This window comes from Canis lupus, chromosome 2, assembly GCF_011100685.1.
Source record: "Canis lupus familiaris isolate Mischka breed German Shepherd chromosome 2, alternate assembly UU_Cfam_GSD_1.0, whole genome shotgun sequence".
Lineage (NCBI taxonomy): Eukaryota > Metazoa > Chordata > Mammalia > Carnivora > Canidae > Canis > Canis lupus.
The window spans coordinates 50,336,986-50,364,296 of record NC_049223.1 but is presented as its reverse complement, the minus strand read 5'-3'; the positions used below and the strand labels follow the sequence as shown (position 1 = coordinate 50,364,296).

Sequence of the window (27,311 nt, the reverse complement as noted above, 5' to 3'; positions counted from 1 at the left end):
AAAGGTTTTAAGAACCCATCCAGGTATTTCATCATTATAAGGTAGCGCTATATTTTGCAGACCTTAGAATGGAACTTAACCATATGTTTTGGTCAATTTCTTTTGATAGCCATGCTTGGCCAAAAGTTATTAGGAAGTCAAAGAACTGAAACTATCCACAGCAGAAAAGTGTACCAGTGTTACAGTAACAGATACTCAGCCAACCTCTCTAGTGTCAGTCTTGCTCAATCAGTCCTCCTTTAGGAACATAGGGTAGAGTAATGACAACGTATGCATTCAACTACTCATCCAAAAGTAGAACCTTGCTTTCTTTTAGGTACCTGGCTTTATAAAGACCCCCTAAGATCATGTTTCTTAGTTCTTTTTCATCTGCTCTGAGGCCTTTATTATTCTTTCATGAAAAGGAAATAAAACAAGTACCCAATGATTAGATGGTTATCTATCCAAATTGAGAATCCATAGAGTGTTCTCTAGTCATATTTTGGCTTATCTGTCCCTTTTTAGAACTTCACCATAATTCTTAGCCTTACCTGTAGTTTAGATCACAGGCCTAAGTTAAGGGGCTCCTGCTGTATCGTTTGTTGGTCAAGATTTAGTAAAGATTGATTTGTTTAAAGGGTGCTGAGCATAGGCCATCAGGAACTCCTTTTCTTTTCCTCAGCCCCTCATTTCATCACTTTGTACAGCTGCAAAGTGTCTTAAAAAGCACACCGGTTACACCTTTGTGATAAAGCAAACTCTTGTTTTTCTTCATAGTTTTTCCTGAAGTGACTGAAGTTTGGAGGAAAATAAGGCAAAACCATAACATGTCAGAGAAGAGTTGATAGGATATAGGGTTAATGTGATGCAAGGTAAAAATGAAAAATTCAGGAGAGTCTGGGTGCCACCCATGTGCACCCAGAAACTTAGGTCCTTTAGATTTATCATCCCCAATTTTGATATAAATATAACTTGATTCTATATTATATAATTCATGACTGAAACTGTGTACTATTTTTAATCCATGGCTGAAGTCTTCCTTCTGTTCATCATTATAATAATAGCCTAAAGGAGAGAAATCTTCTAAAAGTATGTATCATGGTGGATGTAGCCACATATAAATTATTTTTCTTATTCCCATATCACCTCTTCCCTCCATCAATCATGGGTTTTTATCGTTTCAAACTTGACCGGAGCTAATGTGGTCAGGCAAACCTTAGGGTTTGGTGACTGAGTGTTGTAATCAGTTATAATGAAGGGAAGTTTTAGATCAAATGCCACATACAAATACTTATTAAACAAACAAGGGGTTACAAAATAGTTCATACTCCTATTTTATAAGCTTGGATTACATTTCAGCTCTGTTATTTAGGATGCCTTGATAGCACTTTGCATGAAAAGTGCACTCATATATAAAATATAAACATATTTTAGGGACAGACTTCTACTACCATTATATTTGTCATTTGGCACTATAATCCTTCAAAACAATGAGTGAACATGCAGCACAAATCTCAGATGCTTTACTAAGTGTACAACCTACAAAGTTTGCTGCATTCTCTGTATGTGTTCATGCAGACTGGGGGACTGTTTCTGAACCATTTTGACCAATCTACAGATTTGAAACATCACTAATTTTTTTCTTCATTGAAAAATATCTTTATCAACATTTATTTAATATTCATGAAGCTTATTTTCAGTTATCTTTTGCACTGATCATTAGAGACAGGCATAGCTGAAACACCTTCTGATTAAATGTTGTAGAAAAATGTATATAATAAAATAAAAATCATTCTTTTTTTAAAGATTTATTTGTTCATTTGAGAGAGAGAGAGAGAGAGTGATAGGAGGGGCAGAGGAAGAAGGAAAGAGGGAATCTCAAGCAGACTCCTCGCTGAGTGAGGAGGAGCCTGATTCAGGACTCGATTCCAGTTCCCTGAAATCACGACCTGAGCTGAAATCAAGAGTTGTATGCTTAGCTGACTGAACCACCTGGGTGAAACTAGCAGAGTAAAAATCATTATAATCTCTCTATTCTCTCATCTTTTCTTTAGATACCCACTGTTATCCTCCCAGATTTTTATCTGTATGCAAAAATCAATCTGTATACACACTTATATAAACATTAAAAAAAAGACTTTTCCTACTATGCAAACTATGTTTTAAGTTGGTTTTTTTTTTTTTTTTCCTACAGAGGAACAATCTAGTTTGGTATTCAATTATCCAAGGCACTTAATGAGCTGTCCCCCCAAAAGGAACTCTCTAAACTCGTTTCTCGATGTTTTATCCTCTGTATTCAATGTTTCAGCCTCTCTGGACTTCTCATAGTTCCCTGCATATGCCATACTCTTTCCAGATTCTGTTCCTTTGATTATTCTGTTCTCTGACTATAATGCCTTTACTTTTCTATTTTTTCTGGCTAAATATTTAAAATCTGTTTCAGATGTTATGCCCTATTGTGAATCTGTTTTTTAGGTTTCTATTGTGTATTTCCTCCTTCTTCTGTATTTTCATAGTAATTTGTATATAACTTGATTATGGCAAAAGCCATCATTATAATAGCTATCAAATATGTAAGTTTGACTTTCTTTTACACTTATTTTATTTCATCATCTTTCCACATCATATTGTAAGTTATCTGCTTATGTGTCTTTTCCCACATAGACCACAGTTAACTTACCCAACTTTAGATTCTAGTATATGGCACTTTACATGGACACATAATAGGTGCTTAGCAAATCCATGTATGAAAGAATGAAAGTGAAAACGTTGGTTTTCAATACTTGGCACTAAAGGAAACACATAAATCATAATTACTCTTGGTGAATATAGAATAGAAAAGGATACAGTGTGAATTGAATGCAAAAGCCACAGGAAGTAGCATGTCTTTTTCCTATATAATATCTTACAGAGAATTCTACAGGTATTTTAGTGGGTTGGGAAAAGTTAAAGAGAATGCAAATACATGATCGTAGTCTATGATGCTTTAGCTTGCATTATTTGTTGACGACTTCAGACTTTATGTAGGTATTTTGGGTAGTCATGACAGAATTAAATGATATTCATCATGAGTGCAGCATAAAAGGTTTATGCAAAATGAGAGCATTGGGAGGAGATTAGAAAGGATGGCTATGAGATGGAAATATAAGTTGTATTTGTCTGTGACCTTCAAAACTTTTGCTTAATTTACCTCTGAAATAGTTTGGAAAATTAACACACCATTTTGCACATTTTAAGTTGCTATCAAAAATAATTTTTATTATGAGTTTAAGTGGCTACAGACACTGTAGTTGAAAACATATAATACATTGTATGTATGTTTTAGATCCATTTCTCAGAACTTTAGAGTTATCTATTTCACTGAATCATGAAAAATGTTCACCATTTAATCTAATGGGCTAAATCAGCTCTCATTGCCAAACTACTTAGCCATGTCAGACTTACCGATCAATAACAAAACTGACTTCATTTTTTAGATCAGATAAACATGTTAATGCACTCTATGAAAATCATCTCACTTCTGAATTCTAATTGTGAGATAGCTATATAGATTGATTTGTAAGCAGTCAGAAAGACTGGCAGAAAGACAGAGTCTTACGAGGACAAAATAAGCGTCATCCTCTTTAATTTTTCCTGCTGTGTTCATAAAGGATTGACCCCAGGATCAACACATTCTTGAATTATTTCTTTGCATACATTCTGGAGACTTTTACACCCAGGGAGTAATGTACCCTAACAATGTTAGGGATGGGTGAGAAGTTTAGTTTCTTTTTTGTAAAGTAGAAACAGGTTGATTGTGAAGGGCAAGAGAGGAAAGGAAAATTGGTGGCTTGCAGGTGCTTGTATTCATAGGCAGATCAGTTTTAGGAAGGGGCATATATCAAAGTTGAAGATTTGAATATAGATTCTGTGTAGACATTTATTTCTGCAATTACCCATGAAAAGTCTCTATTTACATTTTCTTGAAGACTCCTGATATGGGTTGTGCCTACATAACATTATAGACATTATACAGGTATGGTCACAAGATAAATTGATTGTGACACTGAAAATATACTTTCTGGTGCTTTGGTAAATATACCAAGTACTGTCTCTATCACTTACACTCAAAAATGTACCAGTTATTGCAACTCCGTGGTTTACCAATTTCAAGACAAGAAGAAGATGAGTATATATGAATGATCAGAAGAGAAAGCTATGTAAGAGGAGAAATCCCTTTCCCCAAATATAAAGTGTACAAGATGAAAGGTTTGAAACTCTAAAAATAAGCAAAGGGAATCTCCAGGGATTTTAACGAGTTCAACAGTACAGTGGTATGCTGGATGTGATATTTATTTTTTGAAAATACATTTTGATCTGGTGAACAAGAATGGGATTAATTATTAATCCCTTCCCCTAGTAATGTGGACTAACCATTATTTATATACAGTAAAAAGACTTTTACAACTTGGATTTTCCTGTAGTTTATAAAATTTTATATTTTACCTGAAAAGCTTTTCATTTCTAGCATAAAACACAGGCAAATAAAAATGGTCAGCCTTTTTAAGTTTATTTTTTATTTTAACTTTAGAAATTGAATATGTTTGGTTTTAAAGATTAGTTTATAAGAATATTATTAAAAATGCTTAAAATAAGTGTTCACATCAATATAGATTTAGCATTCTAACTGTAATATATTTTAAAATATGCAATATTACTTATGAACTTCATCTTTTGTGTTGAGTTGTAATGCAATATAGCATTAGAGTAAGTGCAGCCCACATTAGGTAAGCTTCTCTTGAGCTATTTGTTTAGCTGTTTGCAAATTCACATAAAAATATTTGTATTTTAACTATGTTAAATTTCTTATATACAAGTAGGAAAACTATGTGATACCAATTTTATTCCCATTGCTGTATTGTGCTAATATTTTTTAAAAATAAGAACCTGTGTTAGAGTTGAAGGAACTCCAGATACTGCTTATAGATCAGAAGTATAAAACACAATCTGTGGCTATAATAAAAAAATATTCCAGCAGGTTCAAAGTGATTGGGAATAAAAAGCCACTCATTTGCTTTTTTGTAGAAGCAGTAGCAATCTGCAGACAAGCTATTCTAGCTTCAGAACAGTATGGTAGATGGTTTTATGGAACTCGCAATTACAGAAATTCACTTTAACCTTTCTTTCTTACTGGCAGGTGTCCCATTGGCTTGCAGCCAGGGGCTGTGAGTGTAGTGCAGCCGGTGTGTCCCCCAGAGTGCTGAAAATGCCCACACTCCAGCTGGCTGCTCATAATTGCACTGATTGTGGTCTGACAACCCAGAGCTCTAAGAAAGAAATGTGATGAATATACAAAAATATTTTACAAATTTGATCAGATTACAAATTTCATCTCTCTTTTTTCTCCTCTATAGATATGATATCTGCACTTATAAAAATAAGCCCTGTGGAACATTGGGTAAGTTTTTTATAAAGGGAGGATAGTTCAGATTGTCTTTTTTGGTCCAGTGGCTTTATTCTTTATCATTTATTTGATCATTTTCCTTTCTGGCACATCTGAAATCACTCCTATAAATTGTTAAACCTGACCCATGTGGGTATGTCACTTACTAGGAAATAAGTAAAATGATGATTAAAAACACCTTAGAAGATGATTCTAAATCTTTAAACAATCATGATGAATCATAAGTTACCAGTCTGTAATGTATTTTCCAAAAATACTAAGGAATTTGAGAAGCAAATGAAAGCATGCAGCATCTTCATCAACTAGGAAAGGAAAGGGGGGAAAATTGGGGCAATACTTAAAGGGGAGACATTGTGCTCTTAATGTATTTTGTTTGGTGCAATTTTGTGGAGCAAATATAGCCCTATAAATTAAGATATTGGAAATTTCCAGTACTTGAGCAACAATAAAATTTTTTAAAAATATTTTATTTATTTATTCATGAGAGACACAGAGAAAGAGGCAGAGACATAGGCAGAGGGAGAAGCAGGCTCCCTGGGGAGCCTGATATGGGACTCGATCCCAGGACCTGGGATCATGACCTGAGCTGAAGGTAGATGTTCAACCACTGAGCCACCCAGGTATCCCAATAAAAAAAAAATGTTGTAAAATATTACAGCCAGCAGTAGAGAGAGAGGACAGGATTATCTTTCTTGTCTTCCTGAATATTTGTTTTTTTTAAGGGCATTTCTGTAGTATTCTAGAATTTAAAAAATTACATTTTATTACAGAGCATAACTTCATTCTGGTTAAAAGTTAACTGAAAATACAAATGGGGGAAATGATAGCTTTCAAGTAAACTAAATTTTTAAGCAACTAGAGTTATTTTTAAGAACAGGAGTTTTTTTCTTGATAATTTTTTTTATGTCATAGAGACTTTTTTACAGATAGAAAAGTTTAAGCAGGTGAAGGTGAATATTCTAGTTTCTCTGTGACAAGTCTCAATTTTCTTGTCTGTAAAGCAACAATTATGAAATCTATTCCTATGCCCTTCATAAGAATTTGGGGAAGATCAGATTTAAGAACAGGTGGGAGAAAAGTTGTCACTCACTTTCCTGGAGAATTCAGAAAGTTCTCTCTTCAGAGATTAAAATTTATTTTTTTTCCCTCCTTTTGCAGTCTTCTCCTATCCCATTTTCCTTAAGGCTGAATAAGAAATCCCAATTAGCCAATGATGAGTATTTAGGGTAGCGAAGTTTGCTAGTTAAAAAGCATAGAAAAAGCTCTCTTTGCTGAGAGATCTCACATGAAAAGATTAAGGTTTTTACAAGAGCATCATAATCCATTGGAAAGGACCCTAAAGTGGAAACTGTAAACTAACAACTGGCTTTGACAGTTTCAGTGCATTACCTTTTCCTTTTTATTTAGGTCTTTGTTCCTCAATTCTTATCTATGTAGGTAGGAGCAATAGCTGCCCTTGTGTGATAGGGATATTGTAAAAAGCACTTAAAGAAAAAAATACAATGATGCTTAATAAAGAAGTACTATAAAAATGCACTGATATTATTTATTGTAGAGATTTTGCTGTTTAACTTAACCTCTCTATTATTGTTCAAATTCTGTAAGCAATTACTAAATGCTTGATCAAGTTTAGATACAATAGACACTAAGATTCAAAGGAGGTATGAGATAGAGATTGTATTTTTCTAGTGTATATGTATATATGGTGGAAATGCATACATATATATCTATACACATGCTGTTGCATTTTGAAGGTAGCTTGTTTACACTGTGGTATGTTCTTCATTAGGACATTAGTAACAACATTGCCTGTACTTACATTGTTATTTTTGCCAAAGTAGATTCTTCTACCCAATATCTCTTTTTTCTATGTATTCCAATTTTTATAGCTTATTAATTTCCAAAATCAATACATTAGTACATGTCAGTGCATTTTTAAGCTCAACATAAATTATTTTTCAAGTTATAAACCATTATAAATTATCTTTTATACTATCTCATGGTGAAAAATGAATGACTGCATATATATACATGTGTTGAGTTTCATATGTGAAAAATATATTATCAGTACAGAATCAGTCAGGTTTTTTCCTTTTGGGTGGTCATTTCGGCAACTTTCATGTTGGTTTTTATGCTAACACTTGCATATTCTCTTGCTTAGTACCTTTGATGACCAACTGTAACAAGGCTAAGTAGATTTGAGGGTGCAAACTGTGGCAATCAAACTGAGGAAATCTAACTGACCCAAATAGTAATCAAACCCCTATTAACACAATCACACGTAAGAACTTTGACAGCCTAAATTTTATTGGTGTACACAAAGTTGTAGAGGTTGTGAAAATAGATTAGCATCTAAACTATTTTATTTCAGTTAAGATTTAGTTCTGTATTTTTAACTAATAGTAATTTCCCAAATATTTTCTTTCTGAAGTTGTCCTTTTAGTAGAACAACTAAGTTAATTTTATATCAGATATAAAGGTAAATCTATGTTTGCAAATATACCTTGGGGAGTCATTGAGAATTCTCAGTTAAAAATACTGCTACATGGTATGCAGCAAGCAGTCACAATAACAACACACAAAAATTAACCTATGTAATAATACATTTCAGGAAATATGAGAAATGTTAATTTAACAATAATTTTTCTTGGTAATTGTTTTTAAACCAAATTTCATAAAGCTCAAAACAGAAACAGTATTCAAACAGTGTAGCTTTGTTCTTCCCTTATCATGGATGATACTGAACTCAATAGATTAGCTGGATAATCTACTGCAAACTTTTTTGGTATTCTTTCACTCCCTATCTCTCTTTCTCTCCCTGTCTCTTTTTCTCTCAGTAGAATTTGGAACTAACATTTATTAAATACTTTTGATTAACCAAAAAAGTTAAGTCACCTTGCCCCAACTAGTCCCTCTTTATACTTCCTCTTCTTCAAGTCCCAAGACTTCTAAGTAGATGGAAGGGAACTATAAGAATAACACTAGTATTTATAATAACTCAGAGAGACAGAAATCAACCCCTTCCCCAGCTTCTGCTCCTTCCACATAAAACAGTAGGAAAAGCAAACAATCTATTAGCAAATCTAGTATTGACCTCAACTCTGTTCCAGTGTGGCTATTATGTTAATATTTTATATTTGAAGGTACAGAAAAACAATTTCTAGAGCTTTTTTGTCAGTCAAAATATTAATTGAATAGCTTTTACTGTTTCAAATTAGTGTAACTGGGAAATTGTACCTAGCATGGAACATTGCTTATTGCAGTCAATAAATATTCATTGAATTGGCTTCAGATCACTTTTTGTGGTTAGATAATTATTACTAGGGTAATGATAGTAGACTACTAACATATAAAATGTTTTTCCTACTTTTCCTTCAATTTCTTTTAAATAACGTTCGTTCCTATATGTGTTAAGTATGATTTGGCATCTGTTCCCTTATAAGTTATACATGACATTTTTCACACAAAAATTCATTTTTCTAAGTACTCTTTTAAAGTTATGTACTAATTCACAGGGCGTGATATTCATTTGGAAGTAAATATGAAAGCTTTTACAAGCTAACATTCCCAAGGGAGGAATACCTTGAGAACATAACATTTCACTAGAATCAGTGAATTAACACTGTAGCTTTTGCTTTATTAGTAAAACTGATGTATTGAAGAGGGATGGGGGTGGGGATAACCACTGAATCTGCAAATGTCTTTCTTTCTATTAAAATACCTAAAGAAATTGTTGTATTACTATTAGGACTAATTTCAGAAGATTAAAAAAATGCAAAACCTATTTTTAACAGTTCTCCTTTTTCTCTTTTGAATCATTCATTTTTGCTCTTATAAAAAATGTCATTAAAAAAACCATTTGGGATTCCCTTTTTTTGGTAACTAAAAAGTTGCTTGTATATTTTTATGAACCCACTAAACTTAAACAGATCTCTTTAGAAAAATAATGTGGATATATTTTGCTTTCTACAGCCTGAAGAATGTTAAAATAGAAATGCTTTCTTGAATTCCCTCTTCTGGCTCAAGTTACTAGGTGGTCCCAAGTTACCAGAAGTAAAATTTATAAATCTAACCCCTAGTCTAGACATTTTCCAGCACTGACTGCAGTTCAAAAAATATTAATGTCTAGCCGGCAAAGTGAAACTCCCCCCAGTGATTTTGCAAATGACTAGAAAGTTAACCTTTTGCCAACTGCTCCTTCTGTGCATGGAGGTTATTAAAAAGAATCCAGGCATTTATAAGTATGGGCTTTTTAAGACTGAAACACCTTGGCTTGACCCTTTGTGTCTCCTTCTGTTTATTCAGGCTTGGCCTCTGTGGCTGGAATGTGTGAGCCTGAAAGGAGCTGCAGCATTAATGAAGACATTGGCCTGGGTTCAGCTTTTACCATTGCACATGAGATTGGTCACAAGTGAGTGAGTTTAAGAAAATCAAAATAAATTTTAGAACTCCACTCTTTTGAGCAACTCATAACTACTGTGTGGAACGCCTGTGCTCAAACATATTTTACTGCCTTTTTGTCTGATTTCAGTAGAGAATGTTATCATTTGGGGGTATTGGGATAAATCATCTTAAGAACTGGAGACTTGTTAAATAATCTTTCTGATTCAATGACCCATATTTTTAGAGTGGTGAATGCACCACACTGAAGTTTTGTTATACAAAATTGAAATAATTTACCTTTAGCATGGTCTGCTCATCACCCAGCTCCTCTAAGTTACATTGTTTAAATGATCTTTCTTTTCCTCAAGTGACATTACCTATAAATTTAAAAATCATCATTGACACTACTACCATAAAATCTACTTTGAGTTTTCACTCTTCATATAGCTGTGAGCATACCTTTTCCAGACATAAAGTTTGTGCAATCAGTGCTATGTAACTTGTGTTTTCAGGTGTAATATGTCATTGAAATTTAAAAAAAATAAAAAATTATGTTACAAAGAATAGCAGATATCATTCTCATCACTTTTTAGAAGGATCTGAAGTTTTTACTATTTGCTTTAAATAAATCAGTGCCAAAAACTATCCTATGGCTATCCCTGCACATACACACACATAGCAGTAAAATCCTTACTTTCTTACTTTCAAGCAACAGGCAGCAGTAAATGTAAAGGCCTGCTCATGTGGAAGGAGAGAAATTTGAAAACTTTCAAAGTGTAGTCAAACATTTTAAACTAAAACAAGCAGCCTATTTGCAGGAACTCCTGACATTTGTATGATTTAAGTTTTACAGTCTGCTTTTTGGTAGAGAAATAGATGGGGAAAAAAGAACAAATAAAAATGAATGTTTGTTATACACTTGCCTCATTGGTCATTCCTGAGATAAATCTGTAGGTCAGCTTGTTTTTTTTGTTTTTGTTTTTGTTTTTTTCCAAAGTGGAGATTGAAATGGAGTCAGTCTGTTGCATTATTTTGAAGATTGCAACTTAAATTTTACCACATTAGTGTTGATTTATGTATAAAGGCAAGTAACCTACAAGTTTAAACCTAACTTGATTCATACATGAGGGAAAGTCAGTACTGCACTTTTCAAGAAGGCCTAAAAATTTTGGTATTCTAGTTTTCATTGCAGAAAACAGCAAGAGAACAAGAGCAGAGCCCTCTTAACCAGTCAGTTTATCTTCTATGCACTTAAAAACCTGGCTCATTAATGACTGTCATAATCTTATGCAACCACACTGAATTTAATAGGTTCTGTTAGATTCAATTAAATTGAAAGGTTAGGACAAGTAACATACAGCAGATGAATAATGTGTGTGTGAGAGCACCATTACCTCATGGACTCACAAGTTAGTCAATGTCAACATATGCATTATAAGCCTTATTCTTATATGGACTTACATACCTGAGGGGAGGGTTTATCTCCCTGTATCTTTTATTGAGATGAAGATTCTAACTGACTTACTCTCAGGCTTCCCAGATTATTTTTTATTGTTGTTGGCCTCTTGGGTAATTCCTTTTAATTCCTCCTAAGATGAATGGCTTGTGCCTTATATGGGCGATTGTGAAAGAGAAGTAAAATATGTATATACCTTTTAAGATTTATGTGCTTTGGAGTAATTTTATTTCACAGCTAATTCTTGTTTGATAATGTAGCTACTAAAAATGAAGTGGGGGGGAAGCTACAAAATGCTTTATAATGAGAGCCAGAAGAAGTGCTTCCATTCAGAAATGTTATTTGACAAACTAAAAATCAGCTATCTTTCCATGTCCAATCGATTAATATGTTAGTATCCTCCATTCCCTTTTCCCCAGACAACAAGTCAGGGTAGGTTTAACTTATCTTTTTCAATATATTGAATTCTTATTTGCTCAGTTAGGGAAAATCTATTTCATGGATGAAGATCCTTTGTTTTTAAGATCTTAGGGCTTAGCTTTAAGAAACTTAGCAAGTCAACTCTGGCACAACTCATGGCATCTCTAAAATACAGTGTTCCCTATTCTTCCTAGGACAAAGCAACAGCCCTGGTAAATATATCAAGTATAGCTTTCAGTTAAAGTGTATTGCGGTTTTATAACTTGTATCATTTAGTAGGATGGATGTTAAGTGATGTGATGATATCTGCAGATTTATCACAGTGAAGAATATTTGAGTTTCTGAGACGTGCCCCCATTAAATCACTAGACTGTTGGAAGATTTTCTAGTATTCTTTACAGTGTGTAGAATATGGTTTTGCCCCCTCATTATACTGGTATACTATCTATTTTGAACAGCTATTAGGATAACTTTTTCCTTTTTTCTTTTGCTAGGCTTTAGCGCCCTTTTTTTTTCTCCCGTAACCCCTATGGGGATCAAATTAGCGACCACTTTTATTTCTCCCTGTGCCTTTGTGCAAACAAGAAATTAACTTTCATGTAAAATAAAAGATTGAGGATTTATGATGTATTTAAATAGCACGTCTGGCTTTAATGTAGCTATAAGCCAAAGACAAGTAATGAAACATTATAGAAAAGAATGCTCATTGAAAGTATTTTAAATTACTTATGTAATTGCTATAGGTTTCAGCAATGGAAAAGTAGGATGTTGAGAAAGGGTGGCAAGAATTCAACCAGACTTCTTGTATTTTGAGAAAACTATCTAATGTTTCCATACTGTACAAAAATAAATAATCTTAAGAATTGTAAAAATATTCATAATTTTTAGGGGTGCATGTTGAAGTATGCAGGACTGAAATGACAGGATGTTTGAGACTGGCTTTTAAAAGAAAATGGAAAAATAAAAAGAGAAAGATAAGGGAAGAATAGCAACATTTTGAATTTTATAATCCTGATAAGTGTATGGATGGGAGTTCATTATGCTGCTGTCTCTATGTCTGATATTTCTTCACAAAAAAGAATAGGTCCTAAATAAATCTTTTATTTGACTCAGCTCATTTAACAATTAATCATGATTTAGTAAACTATAACTCTGATTTTGACAAAATTTATGGAAATGTTAAATGTTTTAATGAAAGCTGCTGGTGTAGCTTGGTCTTGCTTTTGGAAATCAGTATCTCTGTTTGGTCTTACCAATAGGGATACAGAAGGTTGGTTAGGAGATTATTTTTTTTTAAGGAGATAATATGTAGCAGGCTTGAGGATAAAATTGTAAATTGTTAGGAAGCTCTTGTTATTATTTTCTTCAATCTGAACTTCCTTTCTCCTGCTGCAAATACCTAGGTGTCTCTAAATGCTTGATCAGGGCTGTTGTACTTTCATAATAGAAAACTAATAATGAATACATAAGAGAATTTTAGTATTTGGAACTAATATTTAAGACTGTATTTGGGACTTTAATACCTAGTCTAGTTTTGGTATCAAAATATTGTTAGTCTTATAAGTATTCTATGTTCTGGAAAAGTTTACTTTCCCATGAGTATGTTTAAAAATATCATTTAAGTATAATTTACATACAATAAGGATGCATACATTTTGTGTGTAGTTCAATGAATTATGGCAAATGTATATAACCGTTTAACCACCATCACATTCAAGATACCAACATTTTCATTACCAGAAGAAATCCCCTTGTTCCCTTTCATAGTCGATCTCCACTCTGTTCACCATTTTTCCCCTGGGCCCAGACAGCTGCTAAAGATCTATTTTCTATCACTGTAGGTTAGACTTATCTTTTCTATAGTTCCCTTTAAGTGGACTTATAGAGAGGAGGCTCTTTGTGTCTATAGTTTCTTTCCCTTAACACAATGCTTTTGAGATTCACCCATGTTGTTATGTGCGTCAGTAGTTTTTTTGTTGTTTTGTTTTTTCCTGAATAGTATTTCTTATTAATAGCAGTAGCACTAGTTTGGGGCTATTATGATGACTAGAACTGCTATGAACATCCATCCATGTACAAATATTTATTTGGACATATTTTTCATTTCTCTTGGGTGGTACTGTTGGTAGTATGTTATGTGTTAAGTTCACTTTAAAATGAACTATTTTTCTAAGTTGCTATATACCATTTTGCATTCCCCACTAGCAATCTATGAGAATTCTGATTACTTCAAGATCCTTGCCAACAATTGTTTGTGTCTTTTCTATTTTCGCCATTATTATACATTTTAGTGGCGTCTCATTTTAATTTTAATTAGTTAATCATCTATGTTGTGATGAATAATGATGAGCATCTTTTCATATGCTTGTCATTCATTGTCTTCTTTGAATGTCTATTCAAAATCTTTTCTCATTAAAAAAAAAACTGAGGTATTTTTTCTTATTAGTTGCAAAAGTTCTCAGTGTAATCTGGGTATAAAAAGTCTTTGTCGTATATACATAATGTGAATATTTTCTCCAAGTCTGTTGTTTGCCATTCATTTTAGTGGTGTTTTGTAAAAAAAAAAAAAAAAAAATTTTAATTTTGATGAAATGTAATTGAAAATTTTTCTTGTATGGTTTGTGGGGTTGTTTTTGTGTGTGTGTGTGTGTGTGTGTGTCCTAAAATGTCTTTGCCAACTTCAAAATTGTGAAAATTTTCTTCTACATTTTTGTCTAGAATTTTTATATTTTTAGATTTTATATTAAGATCTATGATCCATTTTGAGTTAATTTTTTTTGTATAGTGTGGGGTAAATGTTGAGGTTTTTGCCACCGATATCTAGTTATTTTAGCACAGTCTGTTTTTAAAAAATGTTGTAGTTTTCTTTTAATGTCTCTCTTTTTTTTAATCTTTATTTTTTTGGAGAGTGAAGGAAAGCATGAGGGAGGGAGAGGGCAGAGAGAGAGAGAGAGAGAGAGTCTAAATCAGGCTCCATGCCCAGTGCGGCCCTCATGCAGGGCTTGATCTCACAACCCTGAGATCATAACCTGAGCCAAAATCAAGAATCACATGCTCAACTGACTGAGCCACCCAACCACCCCTAATGTATTTCTTGACTTTTGGTATCAGAATATTGTCATATAAATTGAATTAGGAACTCTTCTGTTTTCTGGAAGAGTTGATATACATAAGGTTGATGGTATTTCTTCTTTAAATGTTTGATAGAATTCACCAATGAAGCCATCTGAGCCTGGAACTTTCTTTATGGGAAAATCATTGATTAATAATTTAGTTTTTAAATTAAATATAGGATAGCATGTTGTCTAAATCTTTTGAGGTTTTTTGTTATTTATGTCTTTCAGTGTATTCATACTATTTCAACTAAATTGTCAAATTTATGATCATGATATTCTCTTATTGTCTTTTTAATGTCTGTCATATAAATAATGATTTTCCACTATTCATTCTTGATATTTGTAATTTGTGTTTTCTCCTTTTTTCTTTTTTTCCAGCTTTATTGAGATATAATTGACATATAACATTGTATAAGTTTAAGGTGTACAACGTGATGATTTGATATACGTATATATTGCGAAATGATTACCATGATAAGGTTAGTTAACACATCCATCACATCATATAATTACCTTTTTTTGTGTGTGTGGTGAGAACATTCAAGATTCACTCTCTTAGCAACTTCCAAGTATACAATACAATATTGTTAACTATAGTCACAATACATGAGAACTTCAGAACTTATTATATAACTGGAAGTTTGTACACTTTGAATATCTCCCCATTTCCTTCACACCCTAGTCCCTGATAACCAGTGGTCTACTCACTTTTTCTAGGAGTTGAGCTTTTTTAGATTGCACACATAAGCAAAATCACAGTGTTTGTCTTTGACTTATTTCACTTGTAATGCCCATTTGTCTTTACTTATTTCACCTGTAATGCCCACAAAGTTCATCCTCGTTGAAACAAATGGCAGGATTTTCTTCCTTTTTATGACCAAACAATATTCAAGTGTGTGTGTGTGTGTGTGTGTGTGTGTGTGTGTGTATTTGCATATCACATTTTCTTTATCCCTTTATCTGTTGATGGACACTTATGTTATTTCTAAATTGTGGCTATTGTGAATAATTCTCCAATGACCATGGGGGGTGCAGATATCTACTTGAGATAGATATTTCATTTGCTTTGGCTGTGTACCCAGAAGTGGGATTTCTGGATCATATGATAGTTCTACTGTTATTTTTTGAGGAAACTCCATACTGTTTTCCATAGTGACTGTACCAATATACATTCCCAATAAGGGTTCCCTTTTCCCCTCATTCTTGCTGGCATTTGTAATCTATTGTCTTTTTATATTAGCCATATTGACAAGTATGACATGATATCTCATTGTGCTTTTGATTTGCATTTTCCAGATTATTGGTGATGCTGAGAACTATTTTCTTCCAGGAATTTTATAGTTTCTGATCTTATGCTTAAATTTTTAATTCATTTTTAATTAGTTCTTATGAGTTGTATAAAATAGAGGTCCAATTTCATTTATTTTTTTGCAGTCCAGTTTTCCCATCACCATTAATTCAAGAGACTATCTTTTCCCCTTTGGATATTCTTGGCACTCTTTTAAATGTTAGTTGACTCTGTGTGTGTGTGTGTGTGCGTGTGTGTGTGTGTGTGTGTGTTTCTGGGCTTCCTATTCTGTTCCCTTGCCACGAGTTTTGTGATGCCACCAGCTGCGTTCTTTTTCAAGATTGCTTTGATAATCTTTGGGTCTTGAAACATTTCATACAAATTTTAGGATTCCTGTGAAAAATTTTATTGGAATTTTGATAGGAATAGTATTAAACCTATAGGTGGTTTTGGGTAGTTTGAACATTTTAACAATATTAACTCTTCCTATCCATTAACAAGTGGTATCTTCAAATTTATTTTTGTCTTCTTCAATTTCTTTTATCAATTTCTTATTGTCTTCAGTATACAATAGGTCTTTTACCTCTTTTATTAAATGTATTTCTCTTAATTATAGGAAAGTTGCTGGAGGGGAAGTGGATGGAAGGACGGGATGATTGGGTGATGGGCGTTAAGGAGGGCATGTGATGGAATGAGCACTGGGTGTTATACGCAACTGATGAATTATTGAATACTACATCTGAAATTAGTAATTAGCCTGCTATATGTAGGCTAATTTAATTTAAATTTAAAAAAGAAAAAATGAATTTATTTATTTAAAATTTTTTTAATTGAATTAATCTTTTTTTAAGTTAGCTGTACAGCAAATGTAGGGCTCAAACTCATGACCCCAAGGCCAAGAGTTGCACACTCTACTGACTCAGCCAGCCAGGTGCCCCTGATTAAATTTATTTCTAATGATTTCATAGTTTTTGATGCTACTGTATATGGTAGAGTTTTCTTCATTGTTTCAGATTGTTCATTGTTCTAGTGTATAGAAACACAACTGATTTTTGCATGTTGACTTTTCTGGTCTGCACTTTACTGAATTTAGTTCTAACAATTTTTTGATGGAGTCTTTTGAATTTTCTATATACAAGATCATGTCATCTATGAGCAGTGATAATTTTACTTCTTCCTTTCTGATTGGATGGCTTTTATTTATTTTTGCTGTCTGATTGGTATGCTTGAATAGGAGAGATGGGAGTATAGAAGATACTCTTGTCTTGTTCCTGATCTTAGAGGGAAAGCTTAAAATTTCACCATTGATAATAATGTAGCTGTGGGGCAGTCCCACATAAAATGGCTTTTATGATGTCAGGGTTTGTTCCTTCTATACACCCACATTGTTGAGAGTTTTTATAATGAAAGAATGTTGAGTTTTGTTAAATGCTTTTTCTTTATCTACTGAGATTTTCATATGATTTTTATTTTTCATTCTATTAATGTGATGTATCACACTGATTTGCACTGATTTGCATGTCTTGAGCTATCCTTGCATCTCAGGGCTTAATCCTTTGTGATCTTGGTATGCAATCATTTTAATGTATTGTTAAGCTTGATTTTCAATTATTTTGTTGAAAAATTTTGCATCTATATTCATCAGAGACATTGCCCTATAGTTTTCTTCTCTTGAATATACTCTGGCTTTGCTATCAGGGTAATGCTGGTTCCTTGTAAAAGACTTTGGGAGTATTTGTTCCTTTTCAGTTTTTTGGAAGCGTTTAAGAAGGATTGGCATTAATTCTTTAAATGTTTGGTAAAATTCACCAGTGAATTTATCTGTCCCTGGGTTTTTCTTTTTTGGGAGGCTTTTAATTATTGATCAATCTCCTTACAGGTCTGTTCAGAATTTTTCCTTTTCTTCTATCTTTTTTTTTTTTAATTTTTATTTATTTATGATAGTCACACAGAGAGAGAGAGAGAGGCAGAGACACAGGCAGAGGGAGAAGCAGGCTCCATGCACTGGGAGCCCGACGTGGGATTCGATCCCGGGTCTCCAGGATCGCGCCCTGGGCCAAAGGCAGGCGCCAAACCGCTGCGCCACCCAGGGATCCCCCTTTTCTTCTATCTTATTTAATTTGTTCATGTATAATTGTTTGTAATTGTCCCTTATGATTTTTGTATTTCTATGATATCAATTGTAATGTCTTTTCTTTCATTTCTGGTTACCTTTAAGTGTTTTTTGTTTTTTACTTTAGTCTAAATTTTGTCAGTTTAGCTTCTTTTCAAATAAGCACCTCATGATTTCATTGATCTTTTGTATTGCTTTTCTAGTCTCTTACTCATTTAGTTCTTCTCTGATCTTTGTTATTTTTTAGTATAAAATTTGGCCATATTTTTTTCTTTCTTTTTTTTCTAGTTCCTTTGAGGCACAGAATTAGGTTGTTGACTTGAGATCTTTATTTTCTTTGTGATAAAAGCATTTATCACTATACTCTTCCTGTGATAAAAGCATTTATCACTATACTCTTCCCTTTTAGAATTGCTTTTGCTACTATCATAAGTTTTGGTATGTTGTTTTTCCATTAACATTTGTCTCAAAGTAGTTTTTTATTAGACTATTGATTTCTTCTTTGACCCATTGATTGTTCAGCAGTGTGTTATTTAATTTCCATGTTTTTGTGAATTTTTCTGTTGATTTTTAAAAAGATTTTATTTATTTATTTGAGACACAGAGAAAGAGTGAGAGTGGCAGAGGGAGAGGGAGAAGCAGGCTCCCCACTCTGCAGGGAGCCCAATGCAGGGCTTGATCCCAGGACCTCTGGATTATGACCTGAGCCCAAGGCAGATGCTTAACGAGCTGAGCCACCCAGGTGCCCTTTTCCTGTTGATTCTTAGTATCATAGTACTGTGGTCATAAGGGTCTTGAAAGGATTTCAATATGTAAAAAAAAAATTTAGGGGATACAGTTATTATAAATATATATAATCCATACTCATTTTAGCACATGTTTATCATTGTGCCAACTATAGAAGTAAAAAATATCAACACCCACCAATCCCATCATAACTGAAATTGAAATTGTTCTATTTCATTGTGTTTATTTTTGTTAATGGATGTATGCACATGTACTATATATGTTATTATTTTTTATTAAGTTTTTTATTTTAATTCCAGTATAGTTAACATACAGTGTTTTATTAGTTTCAGGTGTACAATATAGTGATTCAGCAATTCTATACATTACTCCATGCTCATCATGATAGGTATGCTCTTTAATCCCCACCACCTATTTCACCCATTATCCCACCAGCCTCCCCTTTGATAACCATCAGTTGTTCTCTATAGTTAAGAGTCTGTTTCTTGGTTTGTCTCTCTCTCTCTTTTTTTCCTTTGCTTGTTCATTTTGTTTTTTAAATTTCACATGAGTGAAATCATGTGATATTTGTCTTTCTCTGACCTACTTAGCATTACACTCTAGCTTCATTCATGTTGTTGCAAATGGAAAGATTTCATTCTTTTTTATGGGTAAATAATAGGATATTATTTATATATCACATCTTCTTTATCCATTCATCTATCAGTGGACACTTGGGCTGTTTCCATAATATAATATTCTATTATAAATTCAAGTTTGTTATCACTTATGTTATGACCTATTGTGTGATTTTTCCTGGTTAATGTTATGTAGGTGCTTGAGAAAAATATGTATCCTGCTAATGTTGGATGGAAAGATCTGTATACTGCCTAAAGTGTAGCTCGAGTCAGATATTTCTTCATTTTCTATCTGAGTGATGTATTGTTGAAAGTGGGATTTTAGAATCCTAACAATTATTATATTGTTGTTTATTTCTTGTCTTAGTTCTGTTTGTATTTGTTTTACATATTTAGGGAATCCAATTTTGGGTGTGTACATATTTATAATTTTTATATCTTTTTTATAAATTGACCTCATTATTATATATAACCTGCTTTGTCTCCTGTTACAGCTTTTGAGTTAAAGTCTGTTTTGTCTGGTATAAACTTAGCTATCTCTATTCTCTTTTGGTTTACATTTGTAGGAATATCTTTTCCATCTGTTCACTTTGCACCTATTTTGTTTACTTAAAGCTGAGATGAGTCTCCTATAGGCAGTGAATAGTTCAATCTAATTTCTTTTAAGGAATTTATTTATTTATTCATGAGAGACACAGAGGGTGAGAGGCAGAGACACAGGCAAAGGGAGAAGCAGGCTCCATGCAGAGAGCCCAATCCCAGGACCCCAGGAACATGCTCTAAGCCAAAGGCAGATACTCCACTGCTGAGTCACCCAGGCATCCCTTATTTTTTTTTAATCTCTTTAGCCACTCCAGGTTTTTTTATTAGAAAAATTAATCCATTTACATTTAAAGTAATTATTGTTATGTAAGGACTTAGTAATGCTATCTTATTGTTTGCTGACTCTTAATATAATTTCTTTCTTTCTTGCTGTCTTTGTGAACTGATAGTTTTCTGTGGTGGTTTGTTTTGATTCCCGTTTATTTGTCTTTTGTGTATCTACAGTAGGTTTTTGCTTTGTGATTGCCATTACCTGTGCATAAAACATAGATATAATAGTCTGTTGTAAGACAATAGCAACTTAACTTTCATTACATACAAAAACTGTCCTTTAATAATTTCCCACCATATTTTACATTTTATGTCCTAATTTATATATTTTATATGGTATATCAATTAAAATTACTGTAGCTATAGTTCTTTTTATACTTATATTTATTCTTTAACCTTTATAACAGAGTTAACATACCATCATATTATAATATTGTAATATTCTAAAGTTGTCTATATTCTTTACCAGTGTGTTTTATATTTTTATAGTGTTCTCATGTTACTTACCATCATTCTGTCATTTTCAGTTTGAAGAACTCCCTTACGCATTTCTTGAAAGGCAGGTCTAGTGATGATGAACTACTTCATCTTTTTTTGGCCTGGAAAGTTTTTATTACTCCTTCATTTCTGAAGGACAGCTTTGCCAGGTTAAGTGTTCTTGGCTGGCAGTTTTTTTCTTTCAGCACTTTAAATATATCCAGTCTTTCTTGGTCCCAAGGTTTCTCCTGAGAAACCGGATAATCTGTGGGGGTTCCCTTGTATGTGAGACATTTTTTTCTTACCATTTTTTTTTTTTTTAAGATTTGATTGATTGATTGATTGATTGATTGATTGATTTAAGGGAAGAGAGTGAGTGTGAGCTTGGGAAGGAGCAGAGGGAAAGTCAGAGAACCAGCAACAGACTCCATGCCAAGCAGAACTTTGATGCAGGCCTCAATACCACAACCCATAAGATCATGACCAGAGCCAAAATCACTAGTCATTGGCTCTACTGGCTGAGCCACCCAGGCACCCCCCCTTACTGCTTTTAAAGTCCCCCTCTTTGTCTTTGATTTTAGACAGTTTTATTTTTATTTTTATTTTTATTTTTGTAGGTGTAGGTATTTTTCATTTGAAACTATTTGGGCACTTATGAGTGTCATGACCTTTGATGTCTAATCTCTCTCCAGATTGCTGCCCTTTTCTCCCACTTGTCTCTTTTCTTTTTGAGACTCCAATAATGCTTAGATAGATTCTTTTAGTAGTATTTTGTTATTCATATAAGCTTTCTTCACTCTTTTTCATTCTTTTTTCTTTTTTTCTTCTCTAATGGGATTCCAGTATACTTTTCTTTGAATTCACTGGTCCTTTCTTTTGCTTTGTTGAGTCTGCTTTTGAAGTTCTCTATTCAATTCTTGAGTTATTGTGTTCTTTAGCTCTAGGATTTCTGTGGTTTTTGTTTGTTTACTTTTTAATGATCTCTATTTGTTGTTGAATTTCTTATTTTGTTCACAAATTATTTTTCTAGTTCTAATTTCATTTAGTTATCTCTTTGTGTTTTTCTACAATTCACTAAATTTCTTTAAAAGAATTATTCTGAGTTTTTTGTCATACAGTTCATAAACATCTGTTTCTTTAGGGTTAGTTATTAGTGTGCTTTGATTGTAGAAATTTACTTGATTCCTTGTGATCTATGTATCTTTGCATTGGTATCTGTGAGTTTGAGGAAGCCATTTCCTCTTCCAGTCTTTCACAGACAGCTGTGTTGTGGGGCTACTGATGTGCTTTCTTGCCCATGCTGGCTGCATGGCTGCCTAGAACCACTGTTCAGGCTTCCTGGTTGGTCAGTGCTGGAGGCTGTGCTCAGCAGTAGCCAGATCCGGTGCCTTGCTTACTTGTGTGGGTGGATCTCTAGAGTGGGTCCATTGGCTGGGACAGACCAACTGGTAGAGACCCAAACCTAATAGAACTATTGATCAAGTTGCCTGGCCAGAATAGGCCACTGGCTCAGCTGTGCACTTGTCTTGAGCCTGACTGGTTGGGATCTCTGCTGAAGGGTCACTTGTATCTAGCAGGAATGTGAAGTGCTAATTGCTAATAAACTTGTGTCCTTTCTCTCTCTGGTTTTGGATGGTTCTCCTAGTGATCCCAATGGCACAATGTTTAAGTGGTTCTCCTAGCGAATGTCTTGGAATGCTGGGGGAACTGGATGGCCATGTTGGGCTCTCTTTTTTCCACTGGAGAATCTGTAGGCTCAGGGGGACTTGGTGTAGGGTTGCATAGGCTTGGTAGAAGGATGGTGTAGTCAAAGTAAAACTGTTCCTCTTACCACTCTAATATGGCTTTTCTTTTGTTGTTGTTTGTTATGGAGGTGTTTCTGTCTCAGACTGAGTTCTGAGATCTTCACAAAGGTGTCCTACCTAGGATTATTTGCTAGTTGCTTCTTCTGTTAAGGGGGCTAAAATCAGGAATTACCTATTTTGCCATCTTGCCAATGTCTCTTTTATTCTTGATCAATATAGCTTTAGGTTTTTAAGTGCTATTATTTTCTTTAAAATTTTTTTTGATTTTATTGATTTTCTCTATTGTATGTTCATTTAAAAATTGTTCTGGTCTTCATTTTTTTCTCTTTCTTATGCTTACTTAGGTTTAATTTCCTCTTTTTTAAAATCCTTTTGTTTATTTATTTTTTAAAGATTTTATTTATTCATTCATGAAAAACAGAGAAACAGAGGTAGAGACTCAGGCAGAGGGAAAAGCAGGCTCCGTGCAGGGAGCCCAACGTGGGTCTTGATCCCTGGTCTCTAGGATCATGCCCTGGGCAGAAGGCAGTGCTAAACTGCTAAGCCACCCAGGCTGCCCTTATCCTTTTATTTATTTATTTATTTATTTATTTATTTATTTATTTATTTATTTATTTATTTTTATTTTTTGCCCTTATCCTTTTAAAGTAGAAGCTTAGTTCATTGATTTTGCATCTCCCATCTTTCATAAGACCTAAAGCTGTACATTTCTTTTTTTGGGGGAGGGGGCGTCTTTTTTAGCAGCATATGACATTTCGTTATTGTATAATTTTATTTTCATTTAGTTAACACTGTATTTTTTTCTGTGATTTCTTCTTAGATTGTGGTCAATTAATATATTCCATTACTTATATCCTTCTATGCTTTATCGTCCATCATATTTTCTATCATGGTGAATGTGTCTTGTACCTTTGAAAAGAAAGTGTTATATAATGTTGTTGGGTAGAGTGGTCTAACATTTACAATTAGATCCATTTGTCTGATACTGTTGTTCAAGTCTCCTCTATTCTTACAGCTTTTCTTTATAGTTGATCTATCCATTTTAATAGAGAAGTTTGAAATCTAAATCAATGTGTAGATTTGTCTGTTTCTCTTTTCATTACTGTTTTACTTCATATATTTAAAAATTTTATAATTACATGCATTCACAATTAGAACATCTCTTCCTAATTAATTGATCCTTTACCATTATGAAATATCTTTTTATCCTTGTTAACATTACTTTTCTTAAATCTACTTTGTATTATTAATATAGTGATTCTAGCTTTCATCTTATTGTTTGCATGGTGTATCTTTTTTTAATCTTTTTACTATGAATTTACCTATTTCTTTATATTTAAGAGAATTTCTTTTTGGCAACTTGTAGTTGGGTTTTGCTCTTAAATTTGCTTTTAATTGAAAAGTAGAAATTGTCTTCTTGTATTTTATTATTCATTTATATTTAATGTAATTAGTGGGTTTTGGTCATTAATCTAGCTGCTTGTTTGTCTAGTTTTTCCTACCTGTTGTTTCATTTTTCTCTTTCAGTTAATTAAATAGTTTAAAATTTGTCATTGTATCTTCACTATTGGCTTATTAACTATACCTCCTTTATCTATCTTTTTATCTATTGTGACACTGCATGAGTTAAGACTTTCACAGAGGAAAAAAAAAAGACTTTCACAGAGGAAAGCATGCTATTGCAGTTGTGTAGATTAATAGTACTAATATTACTTTACAGGGTCATTGTCATGTTCCAGAAGTATATTAATCGCAGTGAATGCACACAATAATAAGTATTTTCCCCATTAGACAGATAAATTAAATGAGACAGAAATTAAATGGTTAAACTTGGGTTGAAGGCAAACCCTCTGGCTCTGGAATGGCTTCTAAACATTCCTAATGTGCAGGTTAGAGATAATGAAGGCTGAAAATAGAATGGTAGCATTTGGATAGTTTAAAGATATATTGAAGAGATAAAATTAGCAGAGTTTGATGCTTGATTGAATAGGAGTGATGAGAGAGGTTAAATTAAGGATTACTCTCATCTTTAAGCCTTAGTGAATGAGACACCTCAGTACCACCCTCTGAAATAAAAGTTGAACCAGTTTAATTGAAGGAACAATGAGTTGTTTTTACGTTAGGTTAAGCCTGTAGGATATCCAGGGTAGAAATATACGGAGGGCAATTGGATGTACAAGTCTGACATTAATGAGATAGGTATGGTCTAAATATATAAATTTGGATTTCATCCATAAAGGTAAAAGTCCTAGAGAACTGGCATAAAGTGCAAAGAACTGCATAAATAATACCTAGTAATCATTTAAATTTTAAGCTTCGGTAGTGTTATTTAAATTGCTTTATGTCCCAAGTATTGTTTTTTTATAAACTGTAATTAAATAGCTATCACTAAGGAATCAGATACATAATAAAGCTAATTGAATCTAGATGTACTTAGATATGATACTTAAACCTTTGTAGTCTAAATCTTGAAAGATACAATTTTAAGACAAATAAATTATATTTAGCTTTTTCCACAGTGGTTAAACTTATGAAATTATAATAGTAAGAAGTATTTCAGGATGAAAATGTAAATATATTTAAGACGGTTAGGAATTCTCTACTCTTTTAACACCTGTCTCCTTTAGAGTAAGGACCATATTACTTACTCGTTTTTGCATCCCCAGTGTCTACTATATACTCAGTCTTTACTGGTGGAAAAACAGCTCTTTAAATACTAAATCCAAAAGGAATGGAAACCTCATAATTTATCTCTGCATACCTCGTCTTTTGAATTAATATAATACTTAAATTTTTGGTATTTGTGTGTGTTTACATTTCATTGGTATCTTTTTTTACTGAAATATAATTCATACAATGTTACTTTAGTTTTAGAGGCACAACATAGTGATTTGACAAGCCTGTACATTATGCTATGCTCACCATAAGGGTAGCTACCATCTGTCACCATACAATACTATTACTATACCATTGATTATATTTCCTATACTGTACTTTTGATCCTTGTGACTTATCCATTCCATTACTGGAAACCTTTATCTCCCTCCTTCTTTCACTCATTTTGCCCTTCCACTCACCTGCAACTCCCTCTACTCTCACAATCATTAGTTTGTTTTCTGTATTTAACATCATACTTAACTTTTGATGCTACTGTGAATATTTAATTCTGAACTAATATAGAAAATATCTTAATATGTATTATATTAATATAATAAAACATATAATCATTTTTAAATAGTTGAGAAATTGATAAAGTAATTATTGAATTCTTTAATTTTTATAGTAATACTCCTTTTTGTATTGAGCATGAGAAATGTATATTATTTAAATGTCTAATAAATTTTTAGGTGCCTAATTTAATTTTAAAATCAAATTTTGAACAAAATCTTTGAGTGTATGCCTAGGTATGTGTGTGGAGTAGCCTACTATGTTATGCAATGTCTGCAGTCAGGGAAACACTCCATAATACTACTTTTTAACTCAGTACTTTCTAATATTTGAGTAGATTGTTTCAATTTTTTGTTTGATATTTGTGTTAAGCATTAAAACATAATAATTCTTGTACTTACTCTACAAGTATGTAATACATATTTATGTATTTAACTTTAAATATAATACACATTCTCTTTATTGTGGTGGTTTGGAATGAAACCTAAAATATATCTAGTATGTCTGTATATGAAGAACAGTGTGAGGCTTCATTGAATCTAGAAATTAAATTGGGAAGAATTGACATCTTCAATATTCAGTATCAATATTCAGTATCAACAATATTGTCTTTCATTCCATGAACACAGAGTATCTCTCTGTGATACATTTAGGATCTTTGCTTTCTCTCATCAGATTTTGTGGTTTTCTATGTATGGATCCCTGTACATATTTTGTTAGATATGTAGTAGCTAGGGATTTATTTTTTGGTGGGGGACCATTCTAAATAGTATTGTATTTCAAACTTCCAATTACATTTGTTCTTTGCTAGGGATACCTGGATGACTCAGTTGGTTTGGCGTCTGACTCTTGATTTCAGCTCAGGCCATGATTTCAGCTCAGGCCATGATCTCATGGTCCTGAGACTGAGACCCATGTCATGCTCTGCACTTAGCATGGAGTCTACCTGAGATTCTTTCTTTCCCTCTCCCTCTGGCCCTTCTCTCCCACTTGCTCGCTCTGTCTCAAAATAAATAAGTAAAATCTTTAAAAAAAAAAAAGAGTTTACAATTGTTCTGTGATAGTATATTGAGAAGCAATTGACTTTTTACTCTCAACCCCACATTTTGTGACTTTGCTATACTATCAGATTTATTTATTGGCTTTTGTCTTACTGCACTAGCTAAGATTTCTAATATGATGCTGAATAGATATGGTGAGAGGACAAAGTTTCCTTGAAAGTTCTTAGTCTTAGGAGTGAAATTGTCCAGTTTCTCATCATTAAGTGTGGTAAATAGAGAGTTATTTTGTAGATATTATTTATCAAGTTGAGGAAGTTGTCTTTTATTTTTTTACTTGTTTGCAGAGTCTTTATCATGACTGGGAGTTGGAGTTTGTCAAATGATTTTTCATCAATTGATAGGAATTATATGATTTTTTCTTTGAC

At 33.1% G+C, this 27,311-nt stretch overlaps 1 protein-coding gene across 1 annotated transcript in view; it reads left to right on the top strand.

Moving 5' to 3' along the window:
- Window positions 1-27,311, top strand: part of ADAMTS6 (ADAM metallopeptidase with thrombospondin type 1 motif 6) — a 287,287-nt gene that overhangs the window by 104,500 nt on the left and 155,476 nt on the right. The window contains exons 7-8 of the mRNA XM_038530727.1: window positions 5,373-5,416; window positions 9,728-9,833. Of these exons, the coding sequence (XP_038386655.1) occupies window positions 5,373-5,416; window positions 9,728-9,833 (150 nt within the window). The remainder of the gene's footprint in view (window positions 1-5,372; window positions 5,417-9,727; window positions 9,834-27,311) is intronic.